The sequence below is a fragment of the Mastigoproctus giganteus genome, chromosome 1, assembly GCF_048544385.1.
Source record: "Mastigoproctus giganteus isolate SK-2022 chromosome 1, ASM4854438v1, whole genome shotgun sequence".
Lineage (NCBI taxonomy): Eukaryota > Metazoa > Arthropoda > Arachnida > Uropygi > Thelyphonidae > Mastigoproctus > Mastigoproctus giganteus.
In genome coordinates this window covers 238,255,764-238,278,883 of record NC_143575.1, presented here as the reverse complement: position 1 = coordinate 238,278,883, position 23,120 = coordinate 238,255,764, and the positions used below count along the sequence as shown (strand labels likewise).

Here is a 23,120-nt window from a genome sequence, read left to right as displayed (position 1 = left end):
TACTTACTTAACACCTCCAAATAAGAATATCTGCACACTATTCATTAAATATGCAAATTAATATATTTTTTATTTTTTATGATAGTATTACTCACACACCTCCTCCTCCATGGGAATGTCCATGACCATGTTGAAAAGCAAAAATACCAATTAAGTTGACGATGAGGCCAAGAACAGAGACAACAAAGAGGCGTTCATGTTTTACTTCTGGTGGTTCTATAGCTCTCTAAAATAGTAAAAAAACTTATGTTACATAAAAATACAATTTAAGGGATTTCAAATGTTACTATGAAGAGAACTTTTTAAATAAAACATACAGATTATTATTTTTAGTTCTTGGAAAGAACATGCAAGAAATCAAGATTCCCACTCCATAATATCCACTTAGAATTTTTCCATATGCCCAAACTTTCTAAATAGATTGTTACAATGTTTTTTTTATTTTATTTTGTAGTGGATATCCTTTCACAATCTTTACAGAAAATCACATCAACTTTTACACCTTCATATTTTACATAATGTAGAATATAATGCATGCAATTTGGATGCCAGTGTTCCGAGTTTTCACTACAAAAATGTTCCCATCAGTAGTTTTTCTGTTGCATAAGTGATTTTCCCATTGTACAAATAGTGTTCATGCTAAAAGAGACAAACTATTATTTTAAATTGCATTTAACTACCATTTAGTAGATCTTAAAATGCAAAATTAATCATCACTGTTTTCCCCACATACAAAGCACAATTAAAAAAGTGGAGGCTGACTTTTTATTTTTAATTACAGCATCACAACTTTTGAATTACAGCCTGTGTATAACCTCCATGCACAAGTACATAGTGGGTGACCACCCAGGTGTGAACCAACGTAAGCAGGGGTCGAGGTGTGGCGCCCACACCACATGGAGGAATGCCACCCCTCTATGTTACCAGGCAGTACTAGGTGGTAGATGACTCTCATCAACCTGTGCAATACCACCATTTTGCTTATTGGAGGCTTGAAGTGGTGTAAACCATGTTTAGTCTCTAGAGCTGAGTTCCAGTCAACCCTTCCCTATCTCTTCCATTATGCAGTATGATTGATGACTTTTGAGGTTACGATGAACATCGTGGCGAGATCCAAAACGGTGTTCGCAGGCCGGCCGCTAGTTAGTACACAGGACTGAACCTATTGGTAACTCTCTAGGAGGCTTCCGGATCAGCTAGTGTATAATCTTGCTACCTCTACTCTGCCAGATAGTGACTGGTGGGAGTCCAAGTAGTGTGTATGTGGGGAGCATCGTCGTAGCCACGTTATTTCAAGGATCTGGGTATATTCTTACCATGTGTACGCCATACCCAAAAATTTCATTACTTCATACAGCATGTCCCACCCACTTTTTCTTACTATTGAATATACCATGAATTGTTGAACTAATAGAGCAAGCTTATCTGCAAAAAGATCAAAACATCCCAAGCACATCCTAATTCATTTCACAAATATACGTGGTCTCAATTCTAATCTCAACGATGTCCATTTCCACTTGCAGTCTGCCAAACCCCATGTACTTTTTCTGACAGAATCTCAGTTATCGGTTGATTTAACTACTGCTCATCTCAAATGCCCAACTTATTCGCTGTATGATTCCTTTCGCCTCAAAGGTGGTACTTGTGCATATGTCCATTCTGATATTCCCTGTCAGAGACTTGGCAATTTGGAATCTCCTCTCTTTGATCTTCTCTGGCTTAAAATCTCTCTACCTCATTGTGTCAAATTCATCTGTTGTCTCTACCATTCTCCCAACTCCACTAATCACTTGGAGCTCTTTGACTTCCTCTCTTTGCAACTTGACTTTCTCCAGTCCAACTTTCCTAACAGTGAGGTAATTTTCCTTGGTGATTTTAATGTTCACAACTCCAGCTGGCTTCCGTTTTCTAGTCACACTGACCCAGCTGGTCGAGATGCTGAGGCTTTTGCAATTACTAATGACCTAGCACAGATTGTTCATTTACCTACAAGAATACCGGACAATCCTAATCATACAGCCAATATGCTTGATCTTTTTCTCACAAACAACCCTTCTAAGTACACAGTCAAAGTGAGAGGCCCTTTAGGCACTTCAGATCACAACTTGGTCATTGTCTCTTCTCCAATGGAACCTTTATCTCATGGCTATTCCCAACCTCGTGTTGTTTGGCATTACAAGAATGCAAAATGAGATGATAAGGAAAAGAAGAAAAGACTTCTTTTCTTCTTTTCCTTGGTCGGATTACTGTTTCAAAACTTCTGATGTCAACATTTGCTCAGATCGTGTCAGTGAAATTATTCTTGCAGGAATGGAATCCTTTATCCCACACTCCACTTTAAAATCTCGTCCTTTATCTAAACCTTGATTTTTCCAATAAATTTGCTAAGGCTGTTCAAGAGAAGAAATTTGCATATCGTAATTGGCTTGTTTCTAATTCTTCAGTTTCATTTTCTGCCTACACCAAAACTCGCGACAATTGTAAAGCAGTTATTAACCAGTCCAAACTAGAGTTTGAACAGGCAAAGAGTAGAAAACTTGCTTCTTGCCCTAATGGTAGCTGAGTATTCTGGTCTCTTGCCAAAGCTGTTTGCCACAACTTTTGCCCATCTCTGCTCCCACCTCTGTCCAAACCAGATGGTTCTGTTGTCACTTCAGCCAAGGATAAAGCTGACCTGCTAGCATCCCATTTTTCTTCCAACTCATGTATTAATGATCTTGGTAAAACACCTCCCACCATTCCCAACACACTCCATTCAATGCCTCCTGTGGTCTTCCAACTCCACTGCCTTACTTTATCTTACCTTATTTAACTTTAATTTAAACTTTTAAAAATATTGTTGTCATAATAAACATTCTGATGATGTAGTGGTGTATATGTGCTCACTGAATAACTATTTATAACACCATTTATAGCACTGTTTCATCCTATGGAGCTGAGAGCTTGGTAGGAAATAAAGGAATTGAATGAAAGTCTTCAGAATCTTTAGAAATTATTAAAAAAATTAATAAAAATAAATAACAGATGGAAACAATGACAAAACCATATTACAAATGAGAAAATAAGAAAAAAATCTTGGTTTAATGTTCAATTAATGATAAGCAAAATAAATTTATTTATTTTTTTTATGAAAAATAAATAGCATGAAAGGATAGCATGAAATAGAGAATGTAGAGAGGGCAGCTTAGAAGAAAATAAAGAATGGAAAGCTGATAGTCCAGAAGAACTGATTTGTACTAGTAAAGTGATCTGTACACCAGCTGGGTATAACAAATTTGGATTATAATGATGATGATAATTATGAAATGTTTCACATTTCATGAAATAATAAATGGAATTTTTTTTTTTTATTAAAATTAAATATCACCCCCTCAATAAATGACTGTACTGTCAGCTGCTGTGGCATTGTATGGATTCAAATCTGATTAATTTCATTCTTCCAGATTAATAAAATTATGTAATCCACCAACACATGATCCCAAACTGAAAATCTGGAATCACCATCATTATTTTTAATCGTTTTTAACATGCCAGATGAGATTTCACACAAACCTTGAGTTATTCAACAATTCTTATGTTTAATAATTCTGACATTGCATTTCACTGATTTAAACTTATTAAATGCAAAAATATCAAGTTTCATATTCAATACTTCAGTGACTTTCAATCTACTGAAACAGATTAAAAAGAACTAAGAAATTACTGTGATTTTAGAATTTGGTTATATCCTGTACACTAAAAAAATATGGAAAATATATTCTATAAAAGGGTGATTTTGTAATAAAGAAAATTACTTACTATAGAAAATATTTACATGGTAAATAAGGCCAATTTTTAGAAATACTCACTTCTGACCAAAATTAAAATACTTTTAATAAAAATTTTACTTTACAATATATATGAATATTATTATGTAATATAAATTAATATTTAATTCACAGTTTAAATTCATTCTATAACTCACCTCTACTCCTTCGGAAAAGATAAAAAATGCAATAAAAAGTAGAAAAAGACCATTTACAAAACCTGCAAGAACTTCTGCTCGAACATAACTAAAAAAAAAATAAATGTACATTGCATATCATTATTTAAAGCCAAAATATATCAAAAAATTAAAATGGAAATGGAAAATTAAAATGGAAATGGCATATATAACAAATATTATCAGTTTACTTACCCATACGAAAATCTGTCATTACATCTCCACTTAGTAATAACAGATGCAGCTAAACCAGCTAGCAAAGCAGTGCAGTCAAAAAACATATGAAAAGAATCAGATATAAGGCCCAAACTGAAAAAGGTTAAAAATTTGAGTGCAGAGATTACTACAAAATTCAATTTTGCTAACTTACTATAATTTACTAAGGTCAAAAACAAAAAGTTAAGGCTGGTGTTAACTGTTAAGAATAAATATTTTGCACATAATATTTTATTATGTGCAAAATATAAAGTTTTGCTATAATAATATGTACGTACTCATCAAAAAAAGTTTCTTACAGAAACTTTTTAATAACCATGACTGTGACCATGAAGGCATTTTTTGATAACTGTTACTTTACTGCAGAACACTAATGAATTTAATATTAATGAGGATATGTGGACCTTTTGAGGATGAGATTAATAAAATTAAGTGATTTAGTGAAAATAAACTAAATTAAATATGTTGGCTAATAAGGAAAGTAAACTGAATCAAATTTTAACCACTATTAATTTATTTCAGTAATATCAAAATTCTGGAATATAGGCAGTCTCCGATTTATGTAGTTTCTGGATTATAACTTTTCAATATAGTTTTTAATTTTCAAATTTTAAAGCTTTTGCTTCTTCTCTATTAAGAAGTCTTAGACAATATTATAGCACCATGGATGGATGGAGGGATGTCACTGTAGAAAGCTGTACTTCCCCTCATACTCTTATCCATGGGCAACATTGTGGCATTATGAATGGATGTCATTCTGGATACAATCAATAAGATGTGGTGGAATACATGGCCAGAGTGCATTTATGGTGTTAGCAGGATGCTAGTGTTCCCAAAATTCAGTTACAGATTACAGAATTGGCAAATGAGACTTATTCAACAAAGTGGACATAAGTACTGTAATGTGGTGGAAATGCTGGAATAGAGCAATGATGAGTTGATATCCAATGAAAATCTGACTGAGTTATAACAACAAAGGATAAAGTAAAGCAGGAAGAGAAAATATAGTACACCACAAATAAAACAGTTCAAAACAGAAATAGATGATAGAAGCCTTCAGTCTGCTGGAGAAAGGGTTAGAACATAGCTGAAATGTATCAAGAGAGGATGAAAAATTCTGTTCAGACATCTCTTGGCTTCTTAAAAAATGAATAGCTTGATATAACTTATACAGTATAATACATAACACTCAGCTGCCCAGCCCATCAATTGAACCCATGATCCAACAGCAGACAACACAACAACAACATCCATCCCAGCAGAGATCACTGGTCCCACAGGAAGTAGCTATAGCTGGTCACTCGATTGTCATGAAAGCAGGAAATATATTGTGCAAATAGGACAGGTACAATAGGACTAGGACATCTCTGACCAGGGGCTAAAATTGATGACTTATAGCAGTTATCATTTAAGGGCATAAAAGGTGATTTTTTGTGACCATTGCTACTAATGATATTATGAGTAGATCTGAGGATTTAATTAACAAGCACATAGCAATGTTAAGAAAAAGTTGTGTTAAGATTGAAATTGGAAAACGTCTGCAATCCTGCACAGACACAATAGGAGGGAGTACAAGATGAGAGCCTTGTCACACAATTCAGCCCTGGAGAGAGACTATGCAAGAATCATTGGGTAGATTTTTTCATAGCAAGGTCCTTATTAACAGGAGAGCATGTTTCTACAGGGATGGGTTACACTTAACTAGAAAAGGCACAGGATTATTTGCTGATGCTATTGAGGCAGTTTTGTGGGATGGAAAACTGCTAGCTATGGGAGGAGATACACTGACTAATATATTAAAAGCAGCTGCAGGCAGAGGTGTGAGTATTGTGCTGCTTCTATTGGAACAAATAGGAGCAATAAAAATGGGGTGTTGAGGATTTCACTGTCTGCTGGGGTTCTTCAGGGAACAAGCAAATACATGGGCTGTGTTAGAGTTGCCATGAGGTGCATGTATTACACATGCTAATGCTATGAGCATAGTAAATAAATTTGGTGAATTTGAAGTGCTGGTTAAGTCATCAAATGCAGACACTGTGGGGATATCAGAGAGATGGTTTGACTCAGATATAGGGAATGCAAAATTTGAATATGAGGAGACAATTGTGTACAGAAAGAACAGACAGCACAGGAGGGGGTATGCTCAGTTAAAAGCACATAAAATCTAAGGCTGTGCACCCAGTTAGTACTGGCAGCCAGTTTAATGTGGAGCCAGTCTAGTGTGACAAGCACTGGGAAAACAAAAATAAGAGTTTGTTATATGATGTGTATAACAAGCAACTATATAAGTATGGCCTTCAATTTCATATCTAATTGGCAAGTTAAACCAGATTGGATTAACAGTGATCACAGAGCGATTACTTTCAACTTAGGCTGTGCTAGAAGTAGATTTATTGAGCCTCATTCATTACAACTTTGAAGATTTGCGATTAAGCATACTGACTAGGTTAAGTTTGACAGATTTGTTAGGTTAGGACAATTTCTGGTGAAATGGTTGTTAGCTGAGTTGGATAGGATTAATGCATTTGATTTGGTTCAGTTATTACAAAAGAAGTTATTTGATGCCACGAGGGAGTCAATGAAATTAAAGCAAAATAAACATGCTCTGTTGCAATTGTGGTCCTCTGATCTTACCGATCTCTGGAGGGAGGTCAACAGGGCATGTAAGAAGTTCCAATATCAAAAATTGTGGGATAATAAAGAATCTACTGCTAGGTTGAAAACTGTGCATCAATCGATCAAAAGAAAATACACCTGTTTAATAGCTAAAAGGAAATTTGATGCATGGAAAAACTTAGTGAAAACAGCTGGTAATGAGGATCCATGGGGTATTGTTGTGTTTGCACAAATCAAGGCCATCTGGGGATGTGATAACAGCTATGTGTTGTGGAGACTAAAACTGTAGATTGGCTCAGCAGTATTAATGTTATACTTAAACACCTAGTCAATGGATCTCATCATCATCTGGATAAGATGGAGCATTCTGATAGTACTGACTGGTTAGATTGTGGTTGTGTTAACAATATTCAAGAGGAACCTTTTTCAATGGAAGATCTTAATTTAGCTGTTACCAAAATTCATAATAACAGGTGTCCTGGTAAGGACCTTATTGAAGGGCAAGTTATTAAGCGCTTCTTCAAACTGTTTCCTGAGCATCTTCTTCTTGTTTTCAACAAATGACTACTTGAAGGAATTTTTCCCTCACCTTGGAAGGATGCTCTTCTTAAGATAATTTTGAAGTCATTTGAAAAACCTAAAACTGAGCCCTCTTCTTATCATCTAATTGCTCTTCTTCCAGGTTTGGGCAAGGTCTATGAATGCATGCTTTCACAGGGAATATTGCAATATACGCAAGAAAATTTGGGGTTCTCAAATAAACAATATGGCTTTACTCCTGGTCGTGATACAGATGATGCTTTAAAACCTTTGGTTAAATTGATTAGAGATTCAAATAAAAAAATATGTTCTTGCCATTTTTGTTGATTTTGAAGGGGCTTTTAATAATTATTGATGCTTCACCTTTTAATAATTATTGATGATGGGCTGTTATTGATGCTTCGCCTTGCAAAATGCTCCCACAGCTTTATAGTGCATTAGCAAAGGCACATGATGCAAGAAAGCAAGCTTATATAGCATCAGCAAAAAAAAATCCTTATTTCACCCATGCACTCTGATTACTTTAAGGAAAGATCTTTTATGGTTAAGTTCAGTTGGAATTTGGTAACTAGGTCTGCTATTTGAGGATGTCTGCAAAGATCTGTTTTTGGGCCACTAATGTGGAAATTGGTGTTAGAGGATTGGTTACGTAAGGAATATAGTCATGTTCACATTATTGCATGTGCGGATGACTTGGTAATCTCGGTTGAAGGCTCTTCACATGGCTACAAAATGAAAAACGATCTAATGAAATAATAAAAGATCTGAATGATTGGTGTGACTTCCATAAATTAATAATATCTAGGTCAAAAATAAAAATATTGTTGCTAAAGGGAAACCTATCTGTTCGTAGAGAACCTCATGTGCTGATTGATTGTGCAAGTTTAAAGCCCGTTAAGAATATTAAATATCTTGGAGTCTTCGTTGACAGAGGTCTTAGATTTGACACCCATATCAATTTTCTATCTGAAAAGGTTGTAAAATTTGTTAACATGATAGCAAGAATTACTAGAGGAAGGATTGGGGTATTAAAGGTAGGGCACTGTCTCTTCTTTATGACTGTGTTTTCCTTCCTATTATTTCTTATGGTTTCTCAGCTTGGATTTTTTTTGTCCTCGCTTTTTTTCCCATTATATACGGGGTCAGCATTTTTTTTTTGTTTTGGCATGCAATTTTTACAGCCGGATGCCCTTTCTGACGCCAACCCTCACCCTTTATGCAGACTGGGGATATGCGGTGGTCATATCCCTGACCTTCCACATCCTCCGTATTTGGTGGTCACGGGCTCGAACCCTGGTCTAATCAAGAAGCGTGTGCTACGCACTGCTGCTCCTGCCCACCTGGCTATGGAGGTGCCGGTATCTCAGCTTGGATAGACTGTGTTAATTTCAAAAAATATGTAAGAAAACTGTATTCCATTCAGAGGATGATGATGCTCTGAAGATGTCTCTAGTTTGTAGAACTGTCTCCACTGATGCGCTACAGATTGTCACAAGGAAAATGCCAGTTGACCTCTTTCTGATTTACAGAGTGACTTTCAACATTCGGCATGGAACTTCTTTTATTATTTGTGATCTTGAGTTGGATTTGGCTAATGATCCTAAGAATGAGGCCAAGCAAATCTTAGATATCTTAATGACTCTTTGGAATCATAGATGGGCTAATTCAAATAAAGGTGAAATAACTTGTAGGTTCTTTTCCTATGTTCTTGACATTCCACCAGAAAAATGATTTGTGCCTAATTTACACACTATGTTTTTATTAACTGGTCATGGCTCATTTTTAGCAAAGCTGAATCAGCTGGGTGTTTCGGAAAAGTTGAAGTGTCACTGCACAGCTCTGGAGATAGGGAGTCATGTTTCATATCATTGTCATGAGTACTCGGATCTCAGAAATTAATTTTTATTTGCCAGTCCTAATCTTGCTCACCTGACTGAGGGTGAGGAGGCTCAATTAATTAAGACTCAAGAAGATTTTCAGGCTTTTCAAAAATTTTCCAAGAAATTATTCCAGAGATCAGTGCTGCTTGAACTTGAGGAAAGAACCTGATAGACTATTGACATGAATTCTGTGTAACAGTTTAGGATGCTTTGTAGTTAATGATCATCATGTTCCTCTGTAAACAGAAAAATCTTATTGGACAATATTTGTCTTCATCTCATGTTCAATTCGTAAGATCAGTGGCTCCTTATGCCACGTTTGGTCTTACTCATGTCATATGGCTCATTGTGCCATGTGCTTGTCTTGTGGTTCATTGTGCCACATGCTTGTCTTGTGGTTCATTGTGCCACAATCTATATTTCTAATTAGTTGTGTGATGTGATTTATTGTCTGGACATATTATACGTTCATTTCACTTTATGACATCGTAATTAACATGACTTTGAATCTGTATAAAATATAATATGTATATAACGGATTTGCCAGTTTCTGGCTAGGGGCCGCTTGTTAATAAAAAATGTAAAAAAACAAAACTGTACAGATATATAGAAAAGGCCAGTAAATCAGAATATCTTATAATATAGGATTTTAACTTTCTTTTAAACATTCAGATTTTAACTGGAACTTATGGATGTCACTAACACAGTAGCAAGATGTTTGTGAATTGAACATTCTCCTCTTTATTACACAGCATATTAAAGAAGCAATGAGAGATAGCAGTAATGTTGATCTTATTATCAGTAGCGATCCTTCTCGCATTAAGAATCTGCAAATAAAAGTCTAGCAGGCAGTGATCATAAATGCTGATGCTGGATTCACTTAAAGATGTACCTACTATCAAGGGCAAAGAGAAGGACTTTTGCTTTTGTAAAGGTGACAGTGGTGGTCTCGGACAGTTTTTAAATTTTAGGTAGTGGGATCAACTGATGAACTTATCAAGAGCAAATTCTAAATGGTAAGAAATCAAGGATATAATCATAGAAACTACTAGGCTTTTTATACCTATTAAGAGATACTGTTCAAGGCTTAGACCTAAATGGATGTCCAATGTGCTGATAAAACGTAACATAGAAGAAGAAGAATGCATAGAAAGCATATAAATTATTAGGTAATAGAGAATTATTATTAATTCTAGCTAGTAATAATAACTATTATTATTATTAGGTGATAGAGAAGCCTACAGCAGATATAAACTAGTCTGCAATCAGGCCACAAAGGAGGTTAGACAAGTAAAGGCAGATTAAAAGGTCTCTTGCAAAAAATGCAAGATAAACAGCAAAGACTTCTTTACTAATGTAAACACTAGAAAGAAGGAGATGAATCACATTGATCTATTAGATATAAATGGTTTAACAGTTGAAGAACTTGCTCAGGTTGCTGGAAAACTGAATATGTACTTTGCTTCTACATTCACATATAAAGAATTTTTTAAGGAAAAGGATGCCAGAAATGTAGGGGGGGTTAATAATTTTGTGATAACTGAAAAGAAAGTGGAAGAGAAATTGTTGAACTCAAACATAAAAAAATTCACCTGGAGTGGCAGGATCTAAGGAGGTAACAAAAGAGGTCAGCAAACCTTTAGCCATTCTTGGTTTCAGGGAAGGTGCCTATGGGATTGGATATGTGCAAATGTATCTCCAATTCACAAAGGGAGACATGAGTAATTACAGACTTGTTAGCTTGACTTCTGTTCCAGGGAAAATAATGTAGTCATTGATTAAAGAAATAATGCAAGATTATCTAAACAGGAATGCAGTTATACTGCAGCCACAGCTTGGATTTATTAAGTGGTGATCCTGTCTGACCAATCTGATTGGATACTATGACAGAATGGCAAAGGAACTGGATGCAAAAAATAACTTTGACATCATATACTTAGATTTCAGAAAAGCTTTTGATACTGTTGCCCATGAGGGACTTCTGTACAAATTGGAGCAGCATGGTGACAAGGGCATGTTACTGCTATTGAAAAAAGAGATGGTTTAAAGAAAGAAAAAAAACAGAGTTGTTATCAATGGGCACTGCCTTTCATGGACAAATGTTATTAGAGGAGTCTCCCAGAATTCGGTTCTAGGCCAATTGTTGTTTTCAGTATTTATTAATGATATTGATGAAGGTACATTAGGCTTAATGTCTAAGTATGCAGATGATATGAATGTTGGCAGGGTGGTTAATAACAGTAATCAGGGTATGCTACTGCAAAAAATCTAGATAAATTAGGCAGATGGACTGAAAAGTGGCAGTTGAGTTGTAATATTGACAAAAGCTAGGTACTTCATATGGGATGTTGTTGTTATTTGGTTTTTAGAAGCATTAGCAACTAAGGCCATATTTCTCCGAGGACATGCGGTGGCCATTCCCTGACCTTTCTGCATCCTCCGTATTTGGTGATCACGGGCTCGAACCCCAGTCTAATCAAGAAGCGTGTGATACGCACTGCTGCTCCTGCCCACCTGGCTACAGAAGCACCTATGGGATGTAGTAATCTCAGATTAACATACCAACTGCATGGTACCACACTCAGTGTAATGGAGAATGAAAATGATCTGGGAATAATTATACAGTCAGATATGAAGTTCTCTGAGTAGTGAAAACAGGCTGCTAAGACAGCCCATGGGGTTTTGTCAATGATATACAGGAATTTTGTCATTAGGGATAAGAAAGTGATATCCCATTATACAAGGCAGTGGTTAGGCCACATCTTGAATACTGCATACAGGTCTGCCAGTCTCATTTGCAGAGAGATGGATCTGTTGGAGCATGTGCAGAGAAGAGCAGCAGGATTAGCAGTGGGATCAACTGAATTAACTAAAATAACAAAAGGGTCTCTTACCAGGAAAGGCTTCAGTTCTGTAAAATGCAATGTCTGGAGACTAGAGATCTGTGAAGAGATCTGATTGAGGTGTTTAGGGCTCCAGAAGGATTGAGTATGCTCAATGCCGATGTAATCATTTCTCCTGTTCAGGCTATGCACATTAGGGGGCATAAATTCAAATTGAAAACGGATGGCTGTGGGATAGATGTGTGGAAATTTGTCTTCAGCCAGCAGGTAGTTGGAACAAACTTCCATCTGGTGTTGTAGAAGTAGGTAGTTTGAATAAATTAAAGTAAGAACTAGACAAACTGCTAAAGGGGATGTACAGGTGATATGGGAAGTGTTCTTTTTTTTTTTTTTTTTTTTTTGGCTGATTCTGTATAATTTGGTCCTTGAGGTTGTCACAGACATTCTCTCAGATAGGCCAGACAAGCTGTACTTGCTACCTGGGAGTCTAAATCACTGATGGAACTGATATTCGGGTGACACTCAAATCAAGTGGACCCAATTTCGGCGAAGTCCGGACGGTCTGTGACAGCCAAATCCTCTGCTTGCACCTTCACGATGGTGGGACTGTTAATAATCCTGGGTATAACCTCCATGCACAAGTACATGGTGGGTGACGACCCAGGTGTGAACCAATGTAACCAGGTGTCGAAGTGTGGCATCCACACCACATGGAAAAACGCAGCCCCTCTATGTTACCAGGCAGTAATAGGTGGTAGATGACTCTCATCAACCGGTGCAATACCACCACTTTGCTTATTGGAGGCATGAAGTGGTGGAACCCATTAGTCTCCAGAGCTAAGTTCCGGTCAACCCTTCCCCATCTTTTCCATCATGCAGTATGATTGATGACTTTTGAGGTTATGATGAACATCATGGCAAGATCCAATATTCCTTACATTTCGAGGGTACAGCTCTAAAACGGTGTTCACAGGCCAGCCGTTAGTTAGTACACCGGACTGAACCTATTGGTAACTCTCTAGGAGGCTTCCAGATCAGCTAGTGTATAATCTTGCTACCTCTACTCTGCCAGATAGTGAATAGAGGGATTCCACGTAGTGTATATGTGGGGGACATTGGCAAGGCCACGTTATGTCAAGGATCTGGGTATATTCTTACCATGTGTATGCCTTATCCAAAAATTTCATTACTTCATACAGCATGTCCACCCACTTTTTCTTACTATTGAATACACCATGAATTGTCAAACTTATAGAGCAAGCTTATCTGCAAAAAGATCTAAACCTCCCAAGCACTTCCTAATTCATTTCACAAATATATTCTAATCTCAACGATGTACATTTCCACTTGCATCTGCCAAACCCCATGTACTTTTTCTAACAGAATCTCAGTTATCGGTTGATTCAACAACTGCTCATCTCAGTTGCCCAAATTATTCGCTGTATGATTCCTTTCGTTTCAAAGGTGGTACTTGTGCATATGTCTGTTCTGATATTCCCTGTCAAAGACATGGTAATTTGGAACCTCCTCTTTTCGATCTTCTCTGGCGTAAAATCTCTCTACTTCATTGTGTCAAATTCATCTGTTGTCTCTACCGTTCTCCCTACTCCACTAATCACTTGGAGCTCTTTGATTTCCTCTCTTTGCAACTTGACTTTCTCCAGTCCAACTTTCCTAACAGTGGGGAAATTTTCCTTGGTGATTTTAATGTTCACAACTCCAGCTGGCTTCCGTTTTCTAGTTGCACCGACCCAGCTGGTAGAGATGCTGAGGCTTTTGCAATTACTAATGACCTTGCACAGATTGTTTATTCACCTACAAGAATACTAGACAATCCTAACCAACTTCCATCTTATGGTTTGCCAACTGTTTTTTGTAATTGGTTATCCAGTTTTCTCTCTGATCGCTCACTGAGGGTGATGGTAGATGGCTCTCTGTCGTCTAACTTCTCCACTAATGCCAGTGTGACCCCAAGGTTCAGTTCTTTCTCCCACTCTTTTCCTCTTGTATATTAATGACCTTTTTCCATTGACTGGAAATCCTATCCATAGTTTTGCCAATGATAGCACATTGCATTCCAATTTCCATTTTGAGGAACCTTGCCCTGCTCAATCAGCTTCAACTTCTCGAAATTCTGCTGCCAATTTCTTAAATGCTGATCTTTGGGTAATTTTCCAGTGGGGCAAAGACAACTTAGTTGATTTCTATTCTTCTAAAACTCAGCCTTGTCTTATATCTTGCAAAAAAGGATTCTTCTGCTCCTATGCTTATCTTTGGTGACACTCTGCTTTCTAGACAAAATAGTATTAGTATTAGTAATGGCTGCATGGTGAAAGAAAGGCTATGGTTATGCTGCACCAGACCAAAAAAAAAAAAACCCGAATAAAACGATGATAAAAAAAAATAAATAAAATAAATAAATAATAATAATTAATAAAAGAAAAGGAAATTAAACCTATCATCCTATGCGACTATCCAGATGACCTTTGAATTTCCCCAAACTGACAGCCTCTACCACCCATGTAGGCAACTTATTCCAGTAATTTATAACTCGCTGGCTAAAATAAAACTTCCTGCAGTCCAATCTAAACATTTCCCCAGGTAACTTGAATTTATGTCCCCTAGTTCTAGCATCATTTATAATCTTGAAAATTTCGTCCTCATTCATTTTACTGATGCCTCTCAGAGTCTTAAACACCTCGATCAAACCTCCTCTAAGGTGTCTAGTTTCCAAACTGCAACCCACATATTCGAGGTCTTTCTTCATAAGGACGCCTTTTTGCCGATCTTACCAGGTGAGTTACCTGTCTTTGCACCCTTTCAAGAAGCTCGATGTCTTTCTTTAGGCGTGGTCTCCATACTTGAACACAGTATTCCAAGTGTAGTCTAATAAAAGCCTTATATAATGGGATTATCACATCCCTATCTCTACTTGCAAAAGTTCGATAGACCATCGATAGGACACCATGGGCCTTCCTCGCAACCTGTTAACAATGCTCAGAGAATTTCATGTCTGACCATATCGTAACACCCAAGTTCCTTTCCTCTAGTACTGGGTTTAGTTTAACTCCACCAAGTGAATAAGTTATTTTGGGATAACTGTTTCCCAGGTGTTATACCTTATACTTTGTTCGATTAAAGCATTGCTGCCATTTTTCTGACCATTTCTGAAGTCTATCTAGGTCTCTCTGAAGAAGCTCAGCTTGACAGTGATCAGTAACTATTCTACCAATTTTAACATCATCTGCAAATTTAGACATCACACACTCTATCCCTTCATCGATGTCATTAATGAAAATTAAAAACAACAGTGGTCCTAATACTGATCCTTGGGGGGCCCCACTCCTTACATCAACCCAATCTGAGGAATAGCCATTTATCACAACCCTCTGCCTCCTGTCCTGAAGCCATCCTGCTATCCATCTAAGGATTTTCCCAGTGATTCCAACCTGTTCCAGCTTATAAAGCTACCACTCATGTGGGACTGAGTCAAAAGCTTTGCTGAAATATAAATAAACAATGTCGAAATTATTCCCTAAATCCAGCTCATAAGTGACCCTTTCAAAATAGCGAACCAGATTTGTTAAACATGATTTTCCCTTTACAAAACCATGTTGAGTATCCTTGAGAATTTCAATTCAATCCAAATGATCCTGAATTCCACCCTTGATCATTGCCTCCATGATTTTCCTTACCACTGAAGTCAGCCTGACAGGTCGATAATTTCCCACTTCACTCTTAGAGCCACCCTTATGTATGGGAGATACATTGGCACTTTTCCAATCCAAGGGAATCTCCCCAGAGTCTAGTGATACTGGCATAATTAGCCTCAATGGTTCAATGCACTCACAAGGCCATCTCCCTTAAGATTATAGGGTACATTCCATCAACTCCAGGAGACTTACTGGCCTGTAGGCTCGAAAGTTTTTTCATTAAATAATCTTGCGAAATTTCAATATCATTAATTACATATTTTTCAACTTCGCTCAAACAATTTCCCATTGCCACAAAAGGTTTTTCATTTGTAAATATCAATGCAAAATAACTGTTAAGTTCATCTGCAACGGCAGCTAGTGTATTTAATACTATTCCCTTTCCCTTACGTAAAGGTCCGATCTGGTTTGTCTTGCCCTTCTTGGCATTTATATATGTGAAGAATTCCTTATCCCCTCTCTTTGCTGTGTTTGCTAGTGATCTCTCATAAACTGCCTTTGCCTGTCGAACCTTTTCTGTGGCTCTATTACAGACATCTTGTAGCTGTTATAGGCTTCAGTACTTTTTTATTGCTCTGTAACTTTTCCATGCCACCTTTTTCTGCTCAAGTAATGTGGCAACTTCACTATTCATCCAACTTGGAACCCTCCTCGTGGAGTATTTTTTTAATGGTAAATACGCATTCAAGGCATCTGTGATTAATGTTTTAAAAGCATACCACAGTTCAATTGTATTCATTCTCTGCACGATATCTACCCAGTTAATAGAGGCCATGCAGTACCTTAAGGCATCATAATTTCCTTTTCTGAAATTAAAACCCATTCATTCACCTTTTACTGCTGCTACCTCTCTCTCATCATCATCATCCACCGTAGAACTCCGTGATCACTTCCTGCTACTGGTTCCTCTACTGTCGGCCCTGTTATGTCACCTGATTCATGGGTGATGATGGGGTATTCTTTTCTCTAGTACTTTCCCTGACATGTTGATACAAATAACAGTCATCTAGTTGATTTAAAAATTGAAATCACCCATAATAAGACATTGACGCTTACTTGCCTATTCCATTTGCATGTAGGAGCTTTCGTCGTAATCTTCACAATCACCTGGTCTGTAGATTACTCCTACTAGCATTATACCTTTGTTTTCAACTATCTCACACCATACAGATTCTATACTAGCACGTGAAACGTCTGAATCCGGGAAAGCTATTGTCGCACTCAGGCTGCTTCTGATAAGAAGCATTACCCCACTACCCCTTCTATCTACCCTATCCTTGCTAAATACATTATACAAGCCATACTGAAACTCATCATCCTCTATTTCTGGGTGCCACCACGTTTCCATAAGCCCTATTATGTCTGCGTTACTTGTTTTAACCAGCAGTTTGAATTCCCTCATTTTACTATATAAACAATTAAGACATTGTTCTTGTATATTTAACAACCCTAATACAACTCTTGAAGTTTTTTAGGCTCTCTTCCCTGGCATTAGCTACCCGCTCACTTGAAACGTTTCTACCCCCAGAACATCTAGATAATATGTCCAGTTGGGGTAACAGATAAGAACTCTTGAGGTATGTGCAAGATTTACTTTGACCAATATTATCAGATAAATGCATGTCAGTATTACCCACATCCCTCCCTAACTAGCAGTTTCCCTGAACCTTTAAGGTATCCTCAATAATACTGGCAAAAACTTTTGCACCACCTTTGTTTAAGTGTATCCCGTCTCTCTACAAAACAAATTACTTCTACCTACAAGTGGGTGCCATGCTGATAGAAATTTCCCCCCCCCCCAAAGCCTTGCAGAGTCCATCAAGTCTTGAGTTAATCCACAAGGCTTTTAACATATAATCCCTCCTATTATGTCTGGGCAGAATTGCAGACACATAGACATTGTGGCCTAGCTCGCGGCATTTCCTCAGCATGGTCTTGTATTTTTCCAACAAATCGTCAGATCGTGTACGTTTAATGTCATTAGTCCCCACATGAATAATAATCTTCTTTTTACCCCCCTTAAAATCTGACAATCTATTGGTGACATCATTAATAGTTACTCCCAGCAGACATACCCTGGTTCTACTCCACCTATCCTTATTACAAAAAATATTCCCCATTTCCCTGACAATGGAGTCTTCTAATAAAACAATGTCCTTTTTAACCAGAGTAGTTTGCACTTGGTTTTTCTGTTTTGAGGCCCCCGAATCGGGTGTGCATCACTTCATAGATTGCTGGAGTTTTGAGTCCCTGACGAGCTCCCAGATGCATTATTCTCATGGGCAAGCACCCGTTTTTTCAGGGACTCAAATTGTTCCATAAGTGCACCAAATTGTAATTTAAGATTGGTGCACTCCTTACACCGATCACAAAGAAAAGAATCCCCAGGTGAGCTATGATTAGTCACCAGGTCGACCTTGGAAAACATTCCACAGGTTCCGCAACGGATTAAATCATGACTCACCTGTAAATCGCCATCGGCTATTTCCATGTGAGTCATGATACCCTGTGACGTGTTTAAGGCAGATCTCATAACTAACATTATAAAATTAGCTAAATATCAATGAAAATTAACTTTAAAAAATTATATCTATAATATTATTAAAATCAAACTGTTACAGGAAAACCTATAACAAAATAATACAACAATATATAAATAAATCACATATTTAAAAGCACTAATCAACAGTAATCCAACCCATTTAACTGAGGAGGCCCTGACGAAGCGCATCCGCTCACCTCAAATGCCAACACTCGAATCTAGAAAATGATATATCTCTTTTGGGGATTACCCTGACTTCTAATCTCTCTTGGCACAAGCACATTACAAATATTGCTTCCTCTGCATCTAAAAAACTTGGTTTTCTCTTTCGCTCTCGGCGTTACTTTTCTTCCAAACAGCTGTTCACTCTGTACAAATTGCAAATCCACCCTGCCATGGAATATTGTTTCCACATCTTGGGTGGTGCCCCCAAAACCTGAATAATCACCTGAGAGGGCATAAATTCAAATTGAGGAAAGACAGATGTAGGATCTATGTGCGGAAATTTGCCTTTAGCCAGCGGGTACTTGGTTGGTGGAACAGACTTCCATCCCTTGTGAAAGTTGATAGCCTAAATAAATTTAAGGCTCAGCTGGACAGGTATTTCGAATGAAAGGAAGGGTGAAATGGGTGCATTTTTTTTTTTTTTTTTTTGGCTGATGCTGCATAAGCTTGCTTTCTTGCATCATATGCCTCTACTAATGCTAATGCTAATGCTAAAACCTCTCAGGCTTCTTGATTCCATTCAGAAGAGGGCAGTTAGGTTAATTAATGATTCATCTCTAACAGAGTCTCTCCACTCGCTGTCTCATAGATGTACTGTTTCTGCTGCATGCCTCTTCTACAGATATTTCCACAGGCACTGTTCTTCTGAACTGGCTTACAGTCCAATCACATGCCGCCACCAGCCAACATCCATTTACTGTCCAACTTCAAACTCATAGAACCAACTTTTCATCTTCCTTGTGTGTTCATTCAACTGCCATTTTCTGGAACAACCTTCTTTCATACGTATTTCCTGAAAATTACAGTCTACGGACGTTCAAGTCTAATGTCAACAAATATCTTCTTTCGTCTTCTCAACCTCCGACCCAAGCACGGTACTAAGTACTATAGGTTCTAATACCTCTCATGTTTGGGGTTTTCATAAATAAAAAAATAAAATAAAAAAAAAACCAACTCTATATTAAAATGTAGGCTAGAAATTGTTTATTTTTAAATTTAGAAATTATTTATTTTGGAATAATCCAATGGACGCCTTTTATCTTTTATAAAGTGGAAAATGAATGGAGTCATAACAGTGAGTTCTGAAAATATAAAACATTCAATTGATGTACAGCCTAAAATTATAACTTTTTAACGAATCAAGTGACCGGTTGACAATGTGTTGACAAAAAAAAAGCTTATTATCTTGCATCATTTACGACTAGTAATACTAAATGTTTGTGTACAGTATAATACATGTGTGTATTTTTCTTATTTTTCTGTTTCAATACTGATTTGTTCATTTTTTGTTTTTAATGAGTATTTAAGAGAAGCTTAAATTAAATTAGTGAGTGCAAAAATTTTACAACCAGAACACATATGTACATTTTTGTTATAAAGGGGATATCCCCTTTATAACAAAAATGTGCATATGTAAAAAAAAATCTGATTTACATGGTTTCAATAAATATTGCTATTCATAGGAACATTACCAATGAAAACTGGAGACTACCTGCGTTATCAAAATTTAAGTATTGTTACAGAATGTTTTGAAATAAATAGGGCCCATAACAGTATGTATGTGGAGAAGTTCCTAACTGATAATTAACTTTCAAAGCATTAACAAAACATCATGAAGCAGAGACTGGGAAACTGGTTTCCTGACTGAGATTCAGTGAAGAATATTCAATTTCGTTAATAAACAGTATTAAAAATTAAGTTCTTGAAAGGCATATAACTGTTAAGTATACAGAAAGACATTTCCTCACGGAAAAGTTCACATGTACCAACCATGAATTTCCATGTGTATATGGTAGGCACATGGTATTCAAAACTAAATGCAGTCTTTAAAAACAACAATTGCACACAGATCAATTACAAAATTAGGCAAATTATTCCATCAGTCTGGATTCCTCACATAATGTAACTATATCCTTGAGATGTTGTTTGTTGTTTGGATTTTAGGAGCATTAGCAACTAAGGCCATATTGCACCGGGATTGCTCCGGTGGTCATTCCCTGACCTTTCCGCATCCTCTGTATTTGGTGGTGACAGACTCGAACCCCGGTCTAATCAAGAAGCATGTGCTACGCACTGCTGCTCCTTCCCACCTGGCTAAGGAGACGCCATATCCTTGAGATAGCATGTTATATTGTGTAGAGTGCTCATCTTGCAACTCCTCATATCAGGGATCAATGCATTGTAATCCTCTTGATAGAACTAAGAAACATAAGAATTCTGTAAATGCTGGTTGATCTCGCACCTGAGAAGTCATATACCATTCAATTCTGTCCTGTCCCTATTTGATCTCTAATAATTTGCCTAATCCACCCTTAAATTTATTCAAACTATCCACTTTCACAACACCAGATGAAATTTTCACATATCTATCCTGCAATCATCCTTTTTCAATTTAAATTTATGTTCCCTTATGTTTATCGTCTGAGAAAGAGTAAGAATGCCATCAGCATTTAGTTTACTCAATCCATTGAAAGCCTTAAATACTTCATTCAAGTTTCCTTGCAGGTGTCTAGCTTTAAAACTGGAAATCCACAATTTGTAGAACCAGGACCAGTGCTTGATGTGTGGAAGTGAGGCACTTGCCACAGGCGACATCTAAAATAGGGCACCTCACTGCATATATAAATGTGTGTTAAGATATGATATGAATTAGGCACTGTTACAAGGTTTTGCCTCAGGCGCCACAAAATGCTAATGTTGCCGTGTAGAGCTAAATATTTTCTTGATAATAGTAACTCTTTTAGCCTCTGACTAAAATTCTCTGCACCCATTCCTAAAGATCAACACCCTTCCTTTGTATGCAGTACCATCCCTAATTTCTCTAGGTCTCATTGCAGTAGTATGGCTTAATTGCTGTCATTAACCACCTTGCCAACCTTTGTATCATCTGAAAATTTAGGGAAAAATCTTAATGTCTTCGTCAACATTGTAATAAATACTGAAAGCAGTGATGGGGCACAGCACTAAGCAACTCCACTAATAACGTTAGTCCAAGAAGAGTAGTGTCCATTAATAACCACCCTCTGTCTTCTGCCACTTGATACCGTAAGTTTACGTCATGTGTTTACAAGATGAATCATCTGTCTGTCAGTACCTACATCAATATTGTCTTATATGATACAAAACACTGTAGATGTTATAAGAAGACAAATGTTATTAGTTATATAGCAAATGTTATGAACTTTCTTCACAACTGTTTCAAAAAATTATATGTATTTTTTTGAAATTTGCTAGCTCTCCACTACTTCCCATAAGTTTCATTTACTGAAATATAACTAATATTCCATAAATATATTGGTCTACTTACAACAGAACATCATAATAAATTTTAACACAATTTTCTTTTTATAGGGGTGCAAAGAATTAAAATTAACAAATTGGGAATGAAGTGTTCAGATATGACCCAGATATTCTTTGAAAATGTTCGTGTACCAGCAAAAATATTATAGGTGAAGAAGGAAAAGGTTTTACCTATGAGATGGTCAAATTTATCGATGAAAGATTAGGTGGATGATTATTCGTATGTGGTGGGTTTTTTTTTTTTTTTTCTATATTTAATGACATTTTTAAAATATTAAATATATTTTAAAGTATCAGGTTTTGGTATGCTGAGCTTGTCATAAATGTTTGCAAATTTGCTCATTCAAGAATTTAAAAATGGCTGTTAATAGCTATTAAAAAAAAATCATATGTAGTTCTGCCGATCACAGCACACACTCCTCTGCTGTGATCGGCAGAACTATGGATAGAATTTCCAGTCAGGAAGAAGGTCATTAATATATAAGAAGAAAAGAGTGGGAGAAAGAACTGCACCTTGAGGAATACCAGCATTAGTAGATAAATTCACATTCAACCCTAACTCGTGACTTTTTTTCAACATTGACTTGTACTTATTGAGTAAATCTGCAGAGCTCTTACTCTTAATGTCATTAGTTCCAACGTATCATTCCATTATCCACAACAATAATTTTCCCCTAATTCCATATTGCTCCAATTTGTATAGCAATCTTTCATGTATCAAAAGTTCTAAGGGCTAAGATAGGGAAAGCCAACACAAGAAGAACCACACCAAACTTCGAGAAACGTTCCAGACAAAATGGTTTCCCGCTATCGCAGTTTCTCCCTGCATTCTCGGAAACAGATGGTGCATGTTATCGGTAGTGGCAGTAGAAGTCGATAACAATGTATTGATTAGTTTTATTCTCATTATTAAAAGCAGATTATTAGAGTTCATGAGTGTTTTCATGGCTGAAATTTGCTTATGGGTACACCCTCCAGACTGCCTCAGTCTTAGGGTGTTTATCCCCCTTCCCACTATTTTAAAATAAGAAAATGACTTCTACTGCCACTACCAATAACACGCACCATCTGTTTACCAAGAATGCAGGGAGAAACTGCGGTAGCGGGAAACCAGTTTGTTCAGTAAATTGTCTGAAGTTTGCTGTGGTTCTCATGTTGGCTTTCTTTACCTTCGTCGTTCCAAGTTATAATATCAGAATTATTTTTTTGCATTTAGTTCCTTTATTGCAGGAGTGGCCTACTTAATTTGTGATGCAATCTACT

General features: G+C 36.8%; 1 protein-coding gene across 1 annotated transcript in view; it reads right to left on the bottom strand.

Annotated features, from left to right (window-relative positions):
* ZnT86D (solute carrier family 30 member 7) overlaps nt 1-23,120 on the bottom strand; it is a 115,653-nt gene that overhangs the window by 45,292 nt on the left and 47,241 nt on the right. Inside the window, exons 3-5 of the mRNA XM_090385163.1 lie at nt 4,178-4,291; nt 3,965-4,052; nt 100-226 (exon numbers count right to left, since the gene is read on the bottom strand). Of these exons, the coding sequence (XP_090241289.1) occupies nt 100-226; nt 3,965-4,052; nt 4,178-4,291 (329 nt within the window). The remainder of the gene's footprint in view (nt 1-99; nt 227-3,964; nt 4,053-4,177; nt 4,292-23,120) is intronic.